Source organism: Triturus cristatus, chromosome 12 (genome assembly GCF_964204655.1).
Source record: "Triturus cristatus chromosome 12, aTriCri1.1, whole genome shotgun sequence".
NCBI lineage: Eukaryota > Metazoa > Chordata > Amphibia > Caudata > Salamandridae > Triturus > Triturus cristatus.
In genome coordinates this window covers 233056613-233077853 of record NC_140595.1, presented here as the reverse complement: position 1 = coordinate 233077853, position 21241 = coordinate 233056613, and the positions used below count along the sequence as shown (strand labels likewise).

At 47.9% G+C, this 21241-nt stretch overlaps 1 protein-coding gene across 1 annotated transcript in view; it reads left to right on the top strand.

Moving 5' to 3' along the window:
* The window catches only part of LOC146775774 (uncharacterized), a 197105-nt gene that overhangs the window by 33835 nt on the left and 142029 nt on the right, over nucleotides 1–21241 (top strand). The window contains exon 3 of the mRNA XM_085637690.1: nucleotides 2023–2133. Within this exon, the coding sequence (XP_085493816.1) occupies nucleotides 2023–2133 (111 nt within the window). The remainder of the gene's footprint in view (nucleotides 1–2022; nucleotides 2134–21241) is intronic.

Below are 21241 nucleotides of genomic sequence, written 5' to 3'. Positions count from 1 at the left end.
TCAGATTTTTAGGCCTATCTTTTCAAAATGGCGTGTCCGTGCTGCCCTTATTTCTTAGATTCTATGACTTCAAAGGGATTTACTCTGTCAATGTATTGTTTAATCTTATTCTTATTGGTGATTTGATTTCCTAACTTCTGTTCATCCTTTACTTAGGGCCTGATTTACAGTTTTGAGGATGGGTTATTCTGTCACAAACGGCATTGGCACTTGTAATGCGCAGACAGGATGTTTGTCATGTTTGGGGTGGAGTAAACCATCTGCCGAACTCTAAACAGGCCCTTAATTGGTTCTCCACTGTGATTTCCCTTGCACATAGTGTTGTGAAGTAGACATTAAGGTTACGTGTTAGTGGTGTATAAAACTCCTAAATAAATAAGTATTGTATCGTCCTCTAATGATGTTCTGCCTTCTCTGTAGTGCTAATCTCTGTAGATGTCACAATGATGTAATGGCATTGATGGAGTGATCCCAGGGCAGCTGCTATGGTGCCATGGTGGTGGGGTGAGTGGGGAGGCAGGCAGGAGGAGGCGGTTGAAAAAAAGAAAGAAAATTGCACTTATGTGGCTGCTGCCTCACCTCCGTTCTTCTTCCATCTCGGATGCCGGAACAGGAAGCACCCAGGATCCCAGTCTCTCCAGCCAATCACGACACTGCTGATAGCAGTGTTGGGATTGGTCTGAGTCCTGTGGTTCAGCGCTCAGACAGGCAGGGGGAGCCTGCACATGTTCTCCACCCAACCTGTAGGACAGCCTGGTTGGAGAATGTGCAAAGTGCACATGACAGTTTGGCCAGGCCGAGACGGCCGACCAAATCGTCACACGAACTTAAGTGCAAATACCACTCCTCCCCCTGCTGCTGACAGCCCAGCCATGCCCGCCCCTTAAACAAAACTGGGTCAGTATCGTAAAAATAAAAGAATCCTAAAAATAAAATTATAATAACGTTATGTTATTACCATTTTATTTTTCGTGTGGTACGACGCTCCTCTGCCTTAGCAGAAGAGCTGCCGCTGAGTGATCCACCAGTGTAGTATTACCGATGTAGAGGGGTGTGCTTTCTGATAAGTCAACAGAGTTGCAGACTTATGGGTCTCTGGCTCTTTGGTAAGTGCTCACGTTTGGCCCTGGCAGAGGCCAGGCCAGGCTCTTATAACGGCAGAAACATAGTATACTAGAGAATTTACATACATACCTCTTCCTAAAGCGCAGCATGACTGCTAGAAAAGCACATAAAGATTCCCATACATTTTAAGCATGCCCGAACACAGAAGATCCATCTACAGAGCTATAGTCAGCCAGTGGCTCTAGCTTTATTTGGCTGGTCTCGTTCCCCTTTTTAGGTCGAGCATTCGAGAACTCTTGTATATACTTTAGTATACGCTTTGGAGATCAGCCCTAGGACTTGTCTGCTTCCGCTTAGGGTCTTTTTTTCTGTTCAACTGTCTTGATAGAAAACGACCAGCAGAGGTCAGTAAAACACCAGAATTGCTTTCTGCTAAGAGACTTTTTTTAAAATTATTTTTCTGGCAACTGCCTCTATTTAACTTTCTTGTTAGAAAGCAACCAGCAGAGGTCAGTAAAATACCAAAATCACTTTAGCATTCTCTAGACTCCAGTCCATAGGTATTTGCACCAGCACCCATAGACAATAATATTTTTTTCAAATCTTGTATTTTCAGGCCCTGAAATTATATTAAAAACAGAGCATTGCAATACACCATTTCCCACTGAAAGGCAATATTTCTCTCTATGTGATCCCATACCTGGCATGTCACACAGTTTGGTAGTACAGCAACTTGATACTGTGGAGACTAAATTTACTTTCGCTTTCGTTCCGTTTGTAAAATATGTTAGCCATTTTCTGTTAGTTGGCAGTGTGTGCAAAAAGACTAAATGAGTTACTGTCGAGCTCAATTCCTTTGTCCCACATCATGTGCTTTCACAAATCCGTTAACTGTAAACTAGCGTTGCATCAGAACCTGAAGATGAGTTCTTCTTTTCTGTCTCCTCTTAATGACAGGTCCTCTTATTGCCACCACTATCTATTCATTACGAGCTACAGAAAAAGAGGAAGCGCGTTCGACAGACGACCAGGACTCTAAGAAAAGAGGCAAGCCCTGTCCGTCCCCAAGTGAGTACCATATGTGACCGCTGTAACCTTACAGAAATACTCAGCCATCACTTCGCCACTTGCACTCTGGCGCATGCGCACACAAGTGAAAGCACAAACCAGAAACTAGCTTGTGGCAGCTACAGTTTGCAAAGAATGTGGAAGATATTGGAGACATGTCCGAGGGACGGGAAAAGAAAGAGGATAGATCGATTCTTAGGAAGAGGTGAGGCGCCTAGATGAGAAAGTGAACGACATATATGCTGAGAAATAGAGATGCCTACGGGAGAAAAGTAAAGAATGTGACATACTAGAGATAGAGGAACAAGAGGGAGACACCAAGGCGCAAAGAAATAGGAAGAGGCATCCAAGAAGAAAAGCTTGGACGCCAAATGAGGGTATCAAAGGTGCAGGTTTAATCTCTTCGTTGCTAGGCCTTTCCCCCCCCTGTGCTAAGCCTTTTTGGGGCATTTCGCGCTTAGGCCCCTGTAACTTTTTGACCACATAAGGTATCCACACCAGATTTGTGTCCTTTTCTGCCAACATCATGGAGATTCTGAAGGTACCCAGGGTTTGTGGATTCCTCTGGAGGGGACCCAGAAATTTGCCAAAATAAAGCAAAACTTTTTTTGTGGGGGGAAATGGAAAAAAAGTGCTGCAAATGAAAGTGTCTGTTTTTTCCCTGCAAATGGTATCAACAAAGGGTTTGTGGGGTGGGAATCACCATTTTCCCAGCTTTTAGGGACTGACAGACTTTTCTCAGAAAACCAACATTTTTTCACAGTATTGGCATTTTACTGGGACATAGCCTAGCCTATTTTTGCTATTTTTTGTGCTTTCAACCTTCTTCCAGTTAACGGTAGAAATGGGTATGAAAGCAATAATGGATCCTGGAAAGCTATACATTTTAGAAAAGTAGACACAATTCTGAATTCAGAAAGGCGTCATTTGTGTAGATCCTTCAAGGCTTCATTATGGAAACTAACAGTTGAATATAGGAACATTTTTAAAAATTAGTTGAAAAAAATAGACATTTGTGTCAACGTTTTCACCTGTAACTTTCATCTAATTATGACAGCTGTATGAAAGCAAAATTCCGTTACATCCTGTGGACCTTTCTGGTTGTGGGGATATATAGGAACCTGACGAACCCAGAGCCAATAACTGAGCAGCGTTTTGCAATGGTTTTTTATTATATACTGGGTATATAGCAATTCATTTGGGAAAATATATACTTGGAAAAATCGGTATGAAAGACGCCTATGTATTTCTGAAATTGGAACAAAATATAGAGTTTAGAAACAGTAGATATTTACACATTTCCGAAATTGTAAGTACCCATACTAGCATGAGAATTATAGGACATTTTTCAAAGTGACTTCTTTTTTACACATTTTCATTTGGAAGGCAGAAATGCATCAAAAGTCAATAGGTAATAACAGTTACTGTACAGTCCTGTGTTACCCTAAGTCTCCCGCTAAAAATGGTAACTCACTTGTGTGGGTAGGCCTAGTGCTTGCGACAGGAAACGGCTCAAAACGCAACATGGACACCCTTTATTTTTACAGTGAAAACTGACCCTTTTTTTGTAAAGTGTGTAGCTGTAGGTTTTGAACCCTAGCTCTGCCGGCACCAAGAGAAACCTAAAAAACCTATACATTTTTTAAATGTAGACACCCAGGGGAATCCAGGATGGGTGACTTGTGTGGTTCTCACCAGGTTCTGTTACCCAGAATCCCTTGCAAACCTCAAAACTTGTCCCAAAAACACATTTTCCTCTTATTTCTGTGGTGGAAAGTTCTGGAATCTGCGTGGATCCACAAATTTCCACCCACCCCGCATTCCCCAAAGTCATCTGAGAAAAATGCTACCTCAATTGTGTGGGTAGGCCTAGTGCCCATGGCAGGAAACGGCCCAAAATGCAATGTGGACACACCACATTTTCACAGTGAAACCTGACCCTTTTTTTGCAGAGGGCCTAGCTGTAGATTTTGAACCCTAGCTCTACCAGCACCTAGAGAAACCTAGCAAACCTATACATTTTTTAAAACTCGAACACCCAGGGGAATCCAGGATGGGGTGACTTGTCTGGCTCTCATCAGGTTATTTTACCCAGAATCCCTTGCAAACCTAAAGTGTTGTCCAAAAAAACACATTTCTCTCACATGTCTGTGGTGGAAAGTTCTGGAATCTGCGTAGATCCACAAAATTCCACCCACCCCGCATTACCCAAAGTCTTCAGACAAAAATGGCACCTCACTTGTGTGGGTAGGCTTAGTGCCCGTGACAGGAAATGGCCCAAAACGCAGAGTAGCCACACCACATTTTCACAGTGAAAACGGACCCTTTTTTTGCAAAGTGCCTAGCTGTAGATTTTGAACCCTAGCTCTGCAGGCACCTAGGGAAACCTAGCAAATCTATACATTTTTGAAATCTAGACACCCAGGGGAATCCAGGATGGGTGACTTGTGTGGTTCTCACCAGGTTCTGTTACCCAGAATCCCTTGCAAACCTCAAAACTTGTCCCAAAAACACATTTTCCTCTTATTTCTGTGGTGGAAAGTTCTGGAATCTGCGTGGATCCACAAATTTCCACCCACCCCGCATTCCCCAAAGTCATCTGAGAAAAATGGTACCTCAATTGTGTGGGTAGGCCTAGTGCCCATGGCAGGAAACGGCCCAAAATGCAATGTGGACACACCACATTTTCACAGTGAAACCTGACCCTTTTTTTGCAAAGGGCCTAGCTGCAGATTTTGAACCCTAGCTCTACCAGCACCTAGAGAAACCTAGCAAACCTATACATTTTTTAAAACTCGAACACCCAGGGGAATCCAGGATGGGGTGACTTGTCTGGTCATCAGGTTATTTTACCCAGAATCCCTTGCAAACCTAAAAAGTTGTCCAAAAAAACACATTTCCCTCACATGTCTGTGGTGGAAAGTTCTGGAATCTGCGTAGATCCACAAAATTCCACCCACCCCGCATTACCCAAAGTCTTCAGACAAAAATGGCACCTCACTTGTGTGGGTAGGCTTAGTGCCCGTGACAGGAAATGGCCCAAAACGCAGAGTAGACACACCACATTTTCACAGTGAAAACGGACCCTTTTTTTGCAAAGTGCCTAGCTGTAGATTTTGAACCCTAGCTCTGCAGGCACATAGGGAAACCTAGCAAATCTATACATTTTTGAAAACTAGACACCGAGGGGAATCCAGGATGGGGTGACTTGTCTGGCTTTCACCAGGTTCTGTTACCCAGAATCCCTTGCAAACCTCAACATTTGTCCAAAAAAACACATTTCCCTCACATTTCTGTGGTGGAAAGTTCTGGAATCTGCCTGGATCCACAAAATTCCACCCACCCCGCATTCCCCAAAGTCTTCCGAGAAAAATGGTACTTCACTTGTGTGGGTAGGCCTAGTGCGACAGGAAACGTGGACAGGGTATTCTGGGTAGGAAAACGTTGGGGGATCCATGCAAGCCATACCTCACTGGACTCCCCCGGGTGTCTAGTTTTCAGAAATGTGTGGCTTTGGTAGTTTCCCAAGATGGCCGCTGAACCAGAGACCAAAAACCCAGGTGACCCCCCCCTTGCAAAACTAGGTTGTTATGTGATAGGTCATTTTGATGTCTTCTCAATAAGCTTTGGGCCCTTGCCTGTCGCAAGTACTTGACCCACCCACACAGTGAGGTACCATTTTTATCATGCGACCAGGGGCAACTCTGGGTAGTAGGAAATTTGTGGATCCACATAGATTCCAGAACTTTCCCACACAGAAATTTGAGAAAAAAAGTTATTTTTTCATCTAAATTTGAAGTTTGCAGGAGATTCTGGGTAGGAAAACTTTGGGGTACCCACGCAAGCCATACCTTGCTGGACTCCCACTGGGCTCTAGTTTTTAGAAATGTGTGGGTTTGGTAGTTTCCCACGATGGCAGCTGAGCTCGAGGCCAAAAACCCAGGTGATTCCCCCTTGCAAAACCAGGTTGCTTTTTGAGAGGTCATTGTGATGTCTCCTCAATACGTTTTGGACCCTTGCCTGTCGTGGGTACTTGACCCACCCACGCGAGTGAGGTACCATTTTTATCAGGAGACCTGGGGGAATGCTGTGTAGAAGGGAATCTGTGGATCCACGCAGATTCCACAACTTTCCCACACAGAAATTTGAAAAAAAATGATATCTGAAAGAAACTTGTTAGTTATAGATTCCTTACTTTAGAATTACTTCTAGGAGTCAGACTGGATCTGGAAAGTTTTTTCATCAGCAGTACCTCTGCGCATCAGAAGGTGGCGTCGGTCAGCTTCGCGTCCGTCGTTGGCATCGTGGTCGACGGGATGACGTCGCAGTAGCTACTTAGACGCCGCCCTCGCGCGCTGACGTCAGTTCTTTCTTTTTCTGGGCCAGCCAGCGCAGATCCGGGAAGAGCAGTACGTCCAGTCACTTTTTGACTGACTTTTTCTCGACTTTTGTCGACTTCTTTTTCGGGTCTACGACTACTAAGGTGCACACGGAATGCCCGGCTTCAAGCCATGCGCTTCTTGTCATCGGATGATGCTGGTGACGGATCCCCATCGTGTGTGTCTTTTTTGCCTGTAGCGCGACCACGACCCTAAGTCGTGCTCCGACTGCTGGTTGATGGCGCCGAAGGCTTTGCGGGAGCGGTCTTGAAAGCTGCTTGAGCACCGGCAGTTGACTCCGCGCCGTTCAAGGTCACAGTCGCGAGGAAGGTCGAGGGACCAGTCGCGGAGCCACCACCATTCGTCCAAGTCTTCGAAGTCTTCACACTCAAGGTCGGCTAAGTCAAAACATAAGAAGAAGTCGAAGAAGCATCATCGCTTTTCGGCTTTTTCTCGTCGGTCGACCCGATGAGGGACGCAGGTGGTGCCCCTCCAGCTGCTCCCCGTGTGGAGCTCGAAGAGTCGTCTCCGCGTTTCCCTCCTTTTCCGGGACCCGGAGTGACTCCCGCCCAGCTTCGAACGTTCTACGAGGCGATGCATGCCATCTTTGGGTGGCCCGAACCTGCCGGCGTGCCTTTGGGCCCTGCAGACTCGGTTGGGGGGGCCTAGGTCTTCTCCACCGGTGGCTCCGGCTCTGGCACCGCAGGGCCACCTTGGATCCAGGCCTGGATCCAGATCGGCGCCGGTGGACCTGATTACTCCTCCACCGGCGCTGCTTCCACCGGCACCACTACCGCGGTCGACGCCGGTCGACCCCCCGCCAGCATAGACCCCGGCCTCCATTTCGAGGGCTCTGCTCTGGGCACTAATCAAGGGCTATCTTTCGGCCAACTCTGCCTTCCTTTGGCTTCCAGATCAGCCTTCCCTTTTCAAGTCTTGGTTGTAAGTCGCTTCTTGAAAGGCATAACTCATCTCTTTCCCTTCGTTATGCCTCAGTGGGACTTGAACCTGGTTTTAACTTTTTTAATGTGCGCTCCCTTTGAGCCGCTTCACAACTGTCCTTTAAGGCTCTTGACTCTCTAAACCGCGTTCCTGGTGGCCATCACATCTGCCAGACGAGTGAGTGAGCTCCAGGCGCTTTCTTCTAAGCCTCCTTTTCTCTCTATACATCCGGACAAAGTTGTCCTTAGTACTCGTCCATCCTTCCTGCCCAAGGTTGCCACTGCCTCTCTCATCGGGCAGACTATCACTTTGCCCACCATCTTTCCGCCTCCGCATCCTTCGAAAGAGGAAGAGCAGCTCCACCGTCTGGACCCAAAACGTGCGCTTTCTTTCTATCTGGATCGCACAAAACAGTTCCGGGTGGATGACCAACGTTTTTGTTGGCTACGTGGGTGCCAAGAAAGGTCGGGCCGTACACAAGCAAACTATTTCTCATTGGGTCATTTTGTGTATAAAAGCATGCTATTCTCTGGCTAAAAAGGAGCTTCCAGTGGGGCTACGTGCCCATTCAACCAGGGCGACGGTAGCCACTACTGCCTTGGGAAGAGGAGTTTCTCCGAACGACTTCTGTCAGGCAGCTACGTGGGCATCGCTGCACACGTTTACCAAACACTACTGCCTAGACAGTCAAGTCCGGAGAGACGGCTTCTTTGGCTGTTCTGTTCTCCAGGACTTTCTGGTGTGATCGTGGTCTGCAGACCCACCACCGGGGTTGGTATTGCTAGGATATCTATTCTAAGGAAAGGAATCTATAACTAACGTGTTTCTTTCAGATTAACAAGTTACTTACCTTCGGTAACAATATATATGTAAGAAATATTAGTTATAGATTCCTTACCGCCCCACCCATCCTCCCCGTTCTGCAAACTGATTTCTAGGGTTAAGGACATCCTTTCAGGGCCCTAGTTTTGTGCACCAGTGGTCAGTGTCTTTCATGGCTCTGCGTTTCTGGCGCAGAAAGTCATGTACAGAACTGACATCAGCGCGCGAGGGCGGCGTCTAAGTAGCTACTGCGACGTCATCCTGGTGACCACGATGCCAACGACGGACGCCGAGCTGACCGATGCCACCTTTGCACGCGCAGAGGTACTGCTGACGAAATGACTTTCCGGATCTAGTCTGACACCTGGGGGTAATTCTCAGGTAAGGAATCTATAACTAACTAATGTTTTTATAGATATATCGTTACAAGGTAAGTAACTTGTTCTTTTTCAGTTAAATTTGAGGTTTGCTGGGGATTCTGGGTAGGGAAATGTTGGGGGAACCACGCAAGCCATACCTTGCTACACTCCCCCGGGTGTCTAGATTTCAGAAATGTGTGGGTTTGGTAGGTTTCCCTAGCTGGCCGCCGAGTCCGGGGGCAAAAACTCCCGTTCAGAACCAGGTTGATTTATGATCGGACATTTTGATGTCGCCTCATTAGGTTTTGGGCCCTTGCCTGTCGCAGGTACTTGACCCACCCACACAAGTGATGTGCCATTTTTCTTGGAAGACTGTGGACACAGATTCCAGAACTTTCTACCACATAAATGTGAGGAAAATGTGTTATTTTTTTTACAACTTTTGTGGTTTGCAAGGGATTCTGGATTGCACTGGGTGTCTAGTTTTCAAAAGTGTATAGGTTTGCTAGGTTTCCCTAGGTGCCGGCAGAGCTAGGGTTCAAAATCTACACCTAGGGACTTTGCAAAAAAAGGGTCAGTTTTCACTGTGAAAATGTGATGTGTCCACGTTGCCTTTTGGGCCGTTTCCTCTCTTGGGCACTAGGCCTACCCACACAAGTGATGTACCATTTTTCTCGGAAGACTTTTGGGAATGCGGGGTGTGTGGAATTTTGTGGATCCACGCAGATTCCAGAACTTTCTACCACAGAAATGTGACGAAAATGTGTTTTTGTGGACAAGGTTTGAGGTTTACAAAAGATTCTGGGTAACAGAACCTGGTGAGATCCAGACAAGTCACCCCATCCTGGATTCCCCTGGGTGTCTAGTTTTCAAAAATGTATAGGTTGTGAGAAGTTGGCCTGGTATATACTGACCACTAATCAAAGTGGGCACCTTGTACCAGTCCAAACAACCCTTATTGATGATTAGGTTAAAGACAGCCTTTATTGAAAGGTATCCTAGTGATAGCTATGGAGAGCAGCCTTCAGGCTAAGTTTTAAAGGAATGTAAAGCAGCTTGTTTTAGCAGATTAGAACCTCCTGAATGACCAAATGAAAGGAGAACCGCACAAGGAATATATAAAATATATGTATTTATTACTAAACACTCTCTACTAACCTCTCTATGAGATTATAGAACAAAGCACACAATATTAAATCACTAGAACGACAGTAAATAGCACAATACACAGTGGGCTCCAGGGGGAGACCAAACCATATACTAAGAAAGTGGTATAACAACCACAACTTGACTAGACACAGTGCCTAGAGCACATAGAATCGCTGGGACCCCAAGGAACCACCCAAGGTAGTGACACAGGGGACCCACGGAGGACGGGTGCAGTGTAAGAACACAGACGCAAGCTCTGTGCAACTCAATGGGAAAGTCGCGGTTGGAATTTTAAAGATTAGGGACACTTCGGAGAGGACTTCAAGGAAACCCAGTTAAACATAGAAGGGTATAAGGCCAGCACCCTTGAGAGTACTGAGGTACCCGTGTTACCTATCCCAGAGGAGCCGGGTGCATAGGGGTCAAATGTTGTAAGAAACCTTCGTAGTTTTCAATGGCGTGATGCGAAAAAGTGCTGCTGCCGGGAAGATGAAAAGTGTCCGGTGTGATCCAAGCCTGGATCAGAGCTGAGAAGAACCTGAATGCAGAGGGGACACAGTCTGGGTCACTTCACAGTGACCAGGGTCACGATAGACGAATGCCCACCGATGGCGGGTGTTTCAGGTGAGAAGAGGTGAAGCTTTACTCTGCAGCCACGGGGATCAGGAGACGACGACCAAAGTCCAGAGGTGAGCTGTCCCACGAAAGATGTCGAGTGCTGGGGGGTCAGTGTCTGGATTGAACACCAACAAGCCTTGGCAACTGCAACCCACGCGGGCAGAGGAAAGATGCTTCGTGAGGACCAGCTAGGTCCCGGGGACTCTCCAAGCTATGGAGAGTCAGGGCACATCTGGAGCAACCAGGAAAGCCCATGGAAAGTCAAAATTACCTTCAAAGGGACCCACAGGCCAACGGACCAGGGATCGCGAAGGGACCTCGAGCTGAATCACAAAATACCAGCTCACGGAACACTCGTGGAGTGTAGGCCGGAAATCTTCAGTGGAATTACTGCTTGGGGTCAGGACTACAAGTAGCCCAAAGCACAGCTGCTGCAAATGTACGTGGGGCACAGGGGTTCGGGTTGCATGGTCCCCACGAGGGATATGGGCCTCAGAATTACTGAGAGCACAGATCAACCTCAGAGACCCCGGGAACCCATCTCCTGTGTTGCAGAAATCTTCGGAGTCCTCAGGAGCTCGGGAGATGCAAACCGGTGAGATGCATTTTAGGTGCCTGCCTTGCAGGGGAGTAACTCCTTTACTCCAAGGGAGATTCTTCAGTCATCCAGCGTCATGCAGATTGTCGAAGTACTTGGTTTCTGTAGCAGAGTTTAGTCCAGGTAAAATCTAAAGTCCTGTAGTCAGGGGTTCCTACTTTATACCCAAGAAAGGGGGCGGGAGTACCTCTGGGAGCCACCTATGGGAGGTCAGGACAGAGGGGTGGCTACACCCATGTCCTTTGTCCAGTTTCGCGCCAGAGCAGGAGCAAATGGCTCCAGCAACCAGTTTGAACTGGACTATGCACAGGGACACCAAATGTGGCCCCAGTGCAGACATCAGTGCACCCACCCAGCCCCAATCCACTAAAGCCTGTCTGGGAGGTGGTCACACCTCCCTTTGACAGGAAACCTATTGTCCAGCCTTCCCCTGCCGGAGTCTCGTCCAGCAGCAGGAGGGCAGACTCATGTCTGTGGCTGGCAGCATCCATTTTGTGATGCCAGGTTCTGTTAAGCTGGTACCGGGTGTACCGGTGTTGTCATATTTCTCCCTCTAGGAGGGTGGAATCGTACCTCCCACACCAGTTACTGGTGTGGAGGTATGATTACAAGGTGTTTGACACCAAATTCGACATGTTTCCATGCAGCCGTATGAAAGTTAGCATTTACAGCGAGGTTATAATGCACTTAAGTATATATGGTTGGCTGCATCACAAACAACACCGGAATATAGGTTCCGAAGGCTGCAGAGGGGCTCTGTCATGCAGGAGCACGCTCTCACATAAAACCCATCACCCTGCCTTCAGGATTGATCAGGCCTGCCATAGGGGCGACTGATAGGTTTACATGTGCAGTGATATGGAGTAGATATAGTGAACCTATATCTAAGTAAGGGGTGCATGCACCACCTTACACAGGCTGCTGTAGCAGACCTGTTGTATCATTATGAATGGTCTCCCAGGGGAGGCATAATACATGCTGCAGCCCCTGAGAGGCCTCTGGGGTACATATGCCCTGGGTACATAGTATGCAATATACTAGGGACTGATAAGGGTACCCCAGAATCCAATCTGGAGTGTACTAAAGTTCATGCAATCAATTTAAGGAGAAAGCAGATGGACTGGGGTCCTCTTTAGCAGAATCCCAGTCAAACTAAGTCGAAAACCAGCAAAACACCAGGAAAAAAGTGGGAGTAACCATGCAGTCAGATTCCACCTTCCTACATAGGTTTGTTAGGTGTCCCTAGGTGCCTGCTGAGCTAGGGTTCAAAATCTACAGCTAGGCACTTTGCCTATTTCACTGTGAAAATGTGGTGTCCACGTTGCGTTTTGGGCCGTTTCCTGTCGCGAGCACTAGGCCTACCCACACAAGTGAGGTACCATTTTTATCCGGAGACTTTGGAGAATGCGGAGTGGGTGGAAGTTTGTGGTCCCACGCAGATTCCAGAACTTTCTATCACAGAAATGTGAGGAAAATTTGTTTTTTTTACAAAGTTTGAGGTTTGCAAGGGATTCTGGGTAACAGAACCTGGTGGGAGCCAGAAAAGTCACCCCATCCTGGGTTCCCCTGGGTGTCTAGTTTTTAAAAATGTATAGATGTGCTAGGTTTCCCTAGGTGCCGGCAGAGCTAGGGTTCAAAATCTACTGCTAGGCACTTTGCAAAAAAAGGTTCAGTTTTCACTGTAAAAATGTGGTGTGTCCATGTTGCATTTTGGGCCGTTTCCTGTCACAGGCACTAGGCCTACCCACACAACTGAGGTACCATTTTTCTTGGAAAACTTTGGGTAATGCGTGGTGGGGGAAGTATGTGGATCCATGCAGATCCCAGAACGTTCCATCACATCACAGAAATGTGAGGAAAATTTGTTTTTTCAACTAAGTTTGAGGTTTGCAAGGGATTCTGGGTAACAGAACCTAGTGAGAGCCACACAATTCCCCCCATCCTGGATTCCCCTCTGTGTCTAGTTTTCAAAAATATATAGGTTTGCTATGTTTTCCTAGGTGCCGGCTTGGCTAGGACCCAAAATCCACAGGTAGGCACATTCTGAAAAACAAATCAGTGCCTAGTGGGCTTTCTGCCGCCCTGGGGAGGGGGGAAATCGGGGGCTATTGCCCTGATATGCCCCTGAGGGGGGCAGAAAGAATGTGGCTATTCTTTTGAGGGGTCGGGGGCATTGGGATGCCCATTCTGGTCAGTCCCACCACTGCGTATAAAAAAGCCAGCATAATCGCTGGCGCATAGTGGGCTTTCTGCCTCCCATCGGGGGGGGGGGGCAGATCAGGGGCTACTGCCCCCATCTGCGTCCTGGGAGGGGCAGAAAGACTGTGGCATCTTTTTTACGGTGGGTGGGGGCATTGGCATGTCCATTCTGGGCAGCCCCCACCCAGGACTTAGGAGAAAAAAAAATCCCTGGCGGCCAGTGGGCTTTCTTTCCCATCTGCCTCCAGGGAGAGGGGTGGGGGCAGAAACACTGTAGCATTTTTGGGGGGGGGGTGGGGGCATAGACATGTCCATTTTGGGCAGCCCCTACCAATATCAAAAATAATCCCTGGGGCTTAGTGGGCTTTCTGCCCCCCCAGGGGGTCAGATCAGGGGCTATTGTCCCCATCTGCCTCCTGGGGGGCAGAAAGTCTTTTGTTTTCTTTGGGGGGTAGGGTGAGGGCATTTGCATGCCCATTCTGGGCAGCCCCCACACAGAGCCTATAAAAAAATTATCCCTGGCACCTAGAGTGCTTTCTGTCCCCCCGGGGGGTAGATTGGGGGCATGACTGGAGTTTTGTGGGGGGAGGGTGGGGTATTGGCATGCCCATCTTTGGCAACCCCCACCCCTAAATAAATCAGGGGAAAAAAACCCTGGTGTCAAGTGGTCTTTCGGCATCCCCGGGGGGGACAGCAATTATGCAGGGGGAGGGGGGTGGGGGCATTTTCATGCCCATATTGGGCAATCCCCACCCCTAATTTGCATTTAAAACAAAATCCCTGGTTTCTAGTGGGCTTTCTGCCCCCCCCCCCGGGAAGCAGAATGGGGGCAGAAAGACTGAATGTTTGCAGCATTTTGGTGGGGGCATTGGCATGCCCATATTGGGAAGCCCCAACCCCAATTATCATTAAAACAAATCCCTGGTATCTAGTGTTCTTTCTGCCCCCCGGGGGGCAGAAATACTAAATCTGGCCAAAATAATATGGAGTGAGGAAAGGCCCTTGCCCAAGGGGCTGCTCCTCCCTCCCTGGTGCCTAGTGGGTCGATCACTGCTTGGGGATCGTCCTCCTGGGGCGATCCCTAAGCAGGGATCCACTCGGGAGGGGTACCATTGTAAAGGGGTGATTCTCCCGTTTCCAACAATACCTTTTGCTGAGGTAGCCCCTGAGCACGTAGAAAGCTAAACTGAAATGAGCCTCTTGGCTTATTTTAGTTTCGGTCTCACTGAAATGACGTCAGCACGGCGTGCGCACTGATCGTCATTTCAGGGAAACCATGCATGCAGCCTTGAGAGCTGGAGAAGCTCTTCCCCAGCTCTTGAGGCTGTTGATGGGTTAAGGGAATCCCTCTGGTGCCCGCAGCAGAGGGATTCCCTGTGCCATTTGAGAGGACGGCCAGGGGCCGTTCTACGCATGCAGATGAGCACTGGTGCGTTAAGAAAGGACGACACTCTCATTGAAGAAAGCTAGAACGTAATGTAACAAAGGGCGAAGCACGCCCAGGGGGTTAAGAAAATGGAAAATGCCTGTAGAAAAAAGGTAATGAAAAAAATTGTATAGAAAGAATAAAAGAGAAACTAGTGAAGAAGATGTGCAAGAGGCGAAAGAACATATGTCATCTTAAAAAGTAGGAGCTCCAAGGAGAGGGAGACACATAGATGTCTCAGAATAAAGCGAGAGAGAAAACGTGTGCGCATGTATGTTTGTGTGGGTATTAACTTGCGTGTGAATTTCCCTTCTGCCTTTGACCTCAGCCATAGTAGCACCAGGTTACTGGGAAGTCAGATGTGACCTCAATTTTTCCCAAACTGTAACATATAAGTAACAGCAAGATGGAGAGGATTTCAAGGAGTGTAAATCATGGATTTCCAGCTTTACATTATATGTGGCAAGACCTGTGCTTAATGTGAACCGGAGTTTCTGGTGCTCGGCACCTGGACTTATTTGTCAACACCAGGAGTTGAGCACAATAACAGTTGTTTATTAATTCACTACGCATTAAAAATTATTACTACCTGCTTCGCAAACTATTCTTATAGCTTTGGGGGCCTGGAATAGTCTGAATTGTCACACTTGTAGGAGGGTGATGATCAGTTGTGTTTGTATTGTCATTGGCATAGCTGGCAATGGGTGGTGCGAGCTAAAGTGACCCCCTGAGGAGGGCTCTGTCACCTGTTGTTTTTTTACAAGTAAGCCCTGGGCAAGACATGCAATCCTAATGTGCAAACGTGAAAAAATGGCAAAGCAACCCTATATTGGAACAGTCCTCAGCAATTGGAATCAAGGCAAATAACAGAGCATAGAAGCACAGATCAGGAAGAAGGAATGTAAAATATATTCTGTTCTGAATCCAATTGACAGAATGTCACATGCCCTCTCTGAAAACACAGTACCTCCCAGATGATGTACCCATCTAGCAATGTTAAAATGGTGAAACTTTGCAGAAATAAATGTGTTTTTCATAATAACTGTCAATGTCATGGTGAAATGGGTAAACAAATGTCTGTGCCGACACGGTCAAGTGACCTACTAAGGGCCTTATTATGAGTTTGGCAGTCCTCCTGTCGGCCCACCACTGCTGAGCTGACAGGAGGACAGCCTTTAGTGAGCTCACCTGCTGGATTACGAGTGTAAGCAATGGTGGGTGGGGGGTGCTGTGGTGGTGTCACATCGGTGGGCTGTTAGGCTCATAGAAGAGCCTTAACAGCAGACAACCTCCATAACAGCACCTGCAGCACGTTCTGCACAGTGTGACATGCATGCCAGACCGGGCAGGAATGGTGGTTGCCATTCCAGGGGGGCACAATTTATGGCCCCCTGCATCCACCCCCACGCCCAGAAGTTACTTCCATGTCCACCACCATTTTCATGGAGGGCCCACTGCCATGACAAAAGAGGCGGAAATGAAAGTCGGAATATGCTTTGTGGTTCCCCAGTGGCACCATCAGCATTTTCCTGCCAATTTACAGACCATCTACACAGCGGGATCCTTGATACCGGCAGAGCCGACTGTCTTATGGCCGTCTGACATGAGGCTGAGCGCAACACCCTGACATAGCATCAGGTAGTCGCCACTCTTATTTTAACCAGGTTGGGAGCCAGTTCCATTACAATTTAATCAGTCCGGACTTCCTTCCCTGTTTTAACTCACTCTACACATCTACACTCAGTAGGTCCCTCACACCCACGACACCATACGGCAAGGAATAAAAGATCTCCGCTAAAGAGCCCCTCATAGGATGCCCCTCAGGTATTGCAGCGCCAACCTGACGAGGTGCATGCCCTAGGGTGAAGCATGACACCCAGCTCGCTGGGTGTGTGAGGGCCCTAATTCCGAAAGGAGGGATTCACCTTTTCCCCCTGTTCGCAACAGGACATTCTATCGTTCTTTGATCCAAGCTCTCCCTTCTTTGCTCACTGACCTACATATGAACTGTATACCATTTTTGGTTGTTGGAATTGTCTGGGCATGTATGCCAGACCTTAAATAAGCTCATAGTCCTCCCTCTTTGGTTTAACGGTCTGACCGCCACACTCATACTACTGAGGTGCACCAGTGTGGCAGTGGTCAGACCGCTATGAGACCGCCAGCTCCGCCGGAATCAAGGATCCCACCACGAGTACGGCGGTCCTGTGGACCACCGTACTCGCATAAGGCCCTAAATGTTGATTAAATATGCCATTAGATCAGGCAGGTAAGAATATTTTAGTACCAAGATACATCAATGGAAGGTAGAATGATGGGACGTAATTCCCTATAAATCATATTCTTACATTAACACTGACAATATTCAACATTTGAAGCTCACACTTATTTTCTTTCTCAAAAACCTTACTTTTTAAATATGTTTCATAGGATTTCTCTATGATGTTCAATTGATGAAAGAGGAAGAACAAATCCCAGTTTTTAATCATTGTATTACCAAATTCGGGGAATCTGGCTTTGGGGCATTGGAAGGATAAAGGTGCAATCTAGATGACTGGGCTTCTTGGGCTAATCGGGTAAAGGACGTAGCCCAAGAAATATATTGTATGCCATTTTGGGCTGCCACCCACCCTTTTATTGTAGGTGTACACGGTGGCAGCCCCAATTTAGAGCAGGAACAATTTTCTGTGTGTTAGGGTTAGGGCACAGCATATAGGAAATATTTTGTTGCCACTTACCTGTGAGCCAATATCAGTGCAGTCGTGTGGCACTATGGAGGATGAGCAGGTTTAGAAGGTGCTCCGGCTGTTGACAGAAGTTGGGTGCTTAGACCTCCTGGTCGATGGCAGTGCGCCGGCTCAATCGACGAGGCTGGTGAGTCGGGCGTCCAGCCGAGTAGTGGCTGCCTTACTGGTATCATCTCCGCTGCGGGGTCAAGACAAGGCCCAGGTGAGGAAGGGTGAGGGAGGGGCCATGGGTTATGAGAGGAAGAGAAGGGGCGGGGAAGCCGAGCATTACCAGCCTGTCGGGCCCCATAAAGGCGACACGAGGACAGGGCATCTAACACAATTATTATGACTCAGTCTGGTGGGGAGAGAGAGGGCCACCTAAGACTCGCAGAAATAGGACAGGCAGGCACATCTGTGGGGGAGAGGGCTACAGAGCAGGCCGGAAGCATATATTTATTGCTGGAACAAGAGGCAGAGATTAAGGATGCTCTGTCCTTGTCTCCTAGTTATGAATCAGCAGTTTGGCCCTGTGCAAAGGGTGACATATTGCCAACTGAAGGAGCTTTTGGTGTGGGGAGGTAATGGGCAGGCCAGCTTGAGAGGAAAAGCCAATGATGAGGACAGCAGGGCTGGGTACTCAGGTCAGGTGGCATGGATGGACTTGGGACTGGGTAGAATGGGCCCCAGAAGGTGCACACGGGAGATGGCAGTTACAATCTCCTAAGGAGAAAAGGGACCATTTGACAGGTGGGTATAGCAACCAACATGTGACTCCGGCAGTAAGTCACAACACCCAGGCTGCACAATGCGGAAGGGCACCGGTGATTGCCACCCTGCCCAAATGGAGCAACGAGGAAGAGACGGGAATGGCGAGAGAGGCGACCACATGCAAACCCCAAAAGGTATATATGCTAGGCAGGTTAGAAGGGGTCAGGTTGTGGGGGGGCAGTGATATGGCAGTCTAGCTTTTAGGAGATGGGAAGGAACCAGAACAGATAAAAGAGTTCTCAGGTGCTGCACACTGGGCCTACCTTCTTCTTTGCAAGCATCAAGCTTCAGATGGGATCCAGACTCTAGAGAGCACAGTGCGGCTAGCTACCGCGGGTGAAGAGAAGGCTTTGGCCAGAACATTCAGCCAGACCATGTCTTGGGACCCAGCATCATAGGGGCACAAGAAGGTCCAGGGAGGCCCCACCATGGAGATTGCAGGTGCGGAGTGGAGCATCTGTGGATTGGAAGCGGCACAGGTCACGAAGACCTGCATCAGCGAAACAGCTTAGATAGTTTGACACAGCTCCTCAGGGTATAGTAGAAGGTAGCCATATGGTAGAGAAACAGGTGTTTAAGGTGTGGCTGGTATGGCAAGCAGTCCGGAGGGCCCACATGGCAAGAGGAGGTTGAACTGGATTATGGAGACAACAGTTTTGAGAAAGGAGAGATTATTGACATGGAGAGACCAGGGCTCTTGGCACAGCCAAAAGGGAATGTGGACAACATGGGAGGGGGGTCAACCTAATCCCACATCCTGTTTCCCATATACACCTTATATATTGTGAAAAATGCCCGGAAAGGAGTGTAGCATTATTTAAGTACATGGATGTCATAAGCAAGGCCCTAATGTCCTTTGGCGGTAATGCCTGGGCCCAGTATGAGAGCCGTTTTGTGCGCGATTGACCTGGGATCCCGAAGCAATGTGGGAGGGGTTGGATACGTACCTCTCGCAATAAGCAATGAGCCCAACAAAATTCTGAAAATCCTTATACCCACCAAGTAGTTTGTCCGTATATCAGCCCTTTCAGGCCCGTCCCACCCAGTGAGGGGTGGGGACTAAGGGTAAGAGCCAGGGAGGCACTCAAGGGGCCTGTTGAAACTTAAACAAGAGGTGGTGTATGAGGGAGTATTTTTGATTTAGACATGAATACTCCAAGTGCTTGGGCAAGCACCTCCTCATCTATTGCTACGGAATGTGGGTGGTACGTGAGGGACACAGTCTGGTGGTCACATTTCACAATGGCAACAGAATTCAGGGGGCGCAAGAGCATACAATGCAGGGAGCTATGCGGAGGAAGAGGGGCACAGGGACCTAATGGGAAAGTTCATATGCCAGTTTAAATGTACAGGCTAACATTTTGGTTGGGATCTTACCCGAACAGCGAAGATGCCCTGTATTCTGCAGGAAGGTTTCTCATGGGGTTTCAGGTTAGGATATGAAGGTCCAAGGGTAAGGCGTTGGGCAGAGAATTTTAGGTCAGCTAAAGCACATCCACAAGTGGTGCAGGATAAGTTACGAAAGGAAGTACAGAAAGGGAGAATAGCCCTCCATTTGACAGAAGGCCAATGGAGGACTTGATTGTTTTTCTGATGGGTGTAGTGCCCAAACAGGAGAAAGGGCAATTCAGACTCATTCAACTCCTGTCATAGTGGAAGGTCTATCAGTATATTATTGTATTGGGGAGTAATTGGCACCAGTGTTTTATTCCTCGGTGGATGTGGCAATGGTCATGGTGGAACAAGCAGGACCAGGAGCTTACATGGCAAAATGTGACATAAAATCAGCATTTCATTTAATACCTGTGCACCCATATGATTTTCAATTACTAGGTATTCAATTTGAGGGGTCCTAGTATGTTGGCAAGGCCCTCCCAATTGAATGTTCTATTTTATGCGCCTTATATGTGTATCTCAGCACTTTCCTGCAGTGGCTTTTCTTTCGAAGTACGAGTCATGCAAAGGTTACACATTATCTTGATGGTTTGTTTATAGTCACAGCCTCCAGTTCTGTGGACTTCCAGCTTTTGCTGGTAAGATTTCAGAAGCTCATGGAGGACGTGGGGGTTCCATTGGCACCGGAAAAGACTGTGGGACAGGTGACCAGCATTTCCTTTTTGGGAATTGAGCTGGATTTGGAGGCGATGGTAGTTTGCCTTCCATTCGAGAAGAAGTTGAGAAAGCTAGTGCTGTTGGATACGGTGTTGGCAAAAACTAAATTACGAGTTCAAGAGGTTCAGGTACTCTTGGGACACCTACATTTTGCATGTAGGGTGGTGCAGGCCGGCAGAACATTTTGCAGGAGACTGGGTTTAGCACTTTAGGGCTGTCCCTGCCACACCATCATGTCAGGTTGTCTGCGGGGGTGAAGGAGGATTTGCGGATGTGGCTTTGCTTTCTGGACTCTTTCAATGGCATTCCAATTATGAAACAGCAGGGGTTGGACTGTGATGTTCAGATTTATTCTGATGCCTCAGGTGGCATAGGCTTTAGATTGTATTGGCAGGGACACTGGTGTGCAGAGGAATTGCCAGACTGCTGGAAAAATTGGGGACGAAATATACAATTTCTTGAGTTGTTTCCGTTGGTGGTAGCATTCCCCTTGTGGGGCGGGTTGTTACAACACAGGAAGGTAGTCTTTAGAGTAGACAATATGGCTGTGGTCCAAGTTGTTAACAGGCAGTCCACAAGAAATGCTCAGGTCCTCAAGTTACTGAGGGTGTTTTTTGCTTGAATGCTTGCGGCTGGATGTTTTGAGCCAGGTGTGGACAGTGAGATTGCGGATGCTTTGTCTCGTTCACAGTTGGAGAGGTTCAATAGACTGGCCACGGAGGAGGACAGGGACAGGATTCGCATGTCACCGGAGTTATGGACATTGGGAGACAGAGGATATTTCAGCTGGTAGTGGGGTACCTAACTGCGTTCACATGTAAGGCATATTACCATGCTTAGGGCGAGTTTCTGAGCTCATGAGCTTTTTGCTGTTTGGGGTAATGGGCGAGAGTAGAGGACGTGGTGTAGTTCATTTTAAGACTGACAGAAAAAGGTTCATCTAGAGTCACAATTGCAGAAAAACTGGCAGTCATTGCCTTCATGGGGAAACTATTGTGAGGGTATTA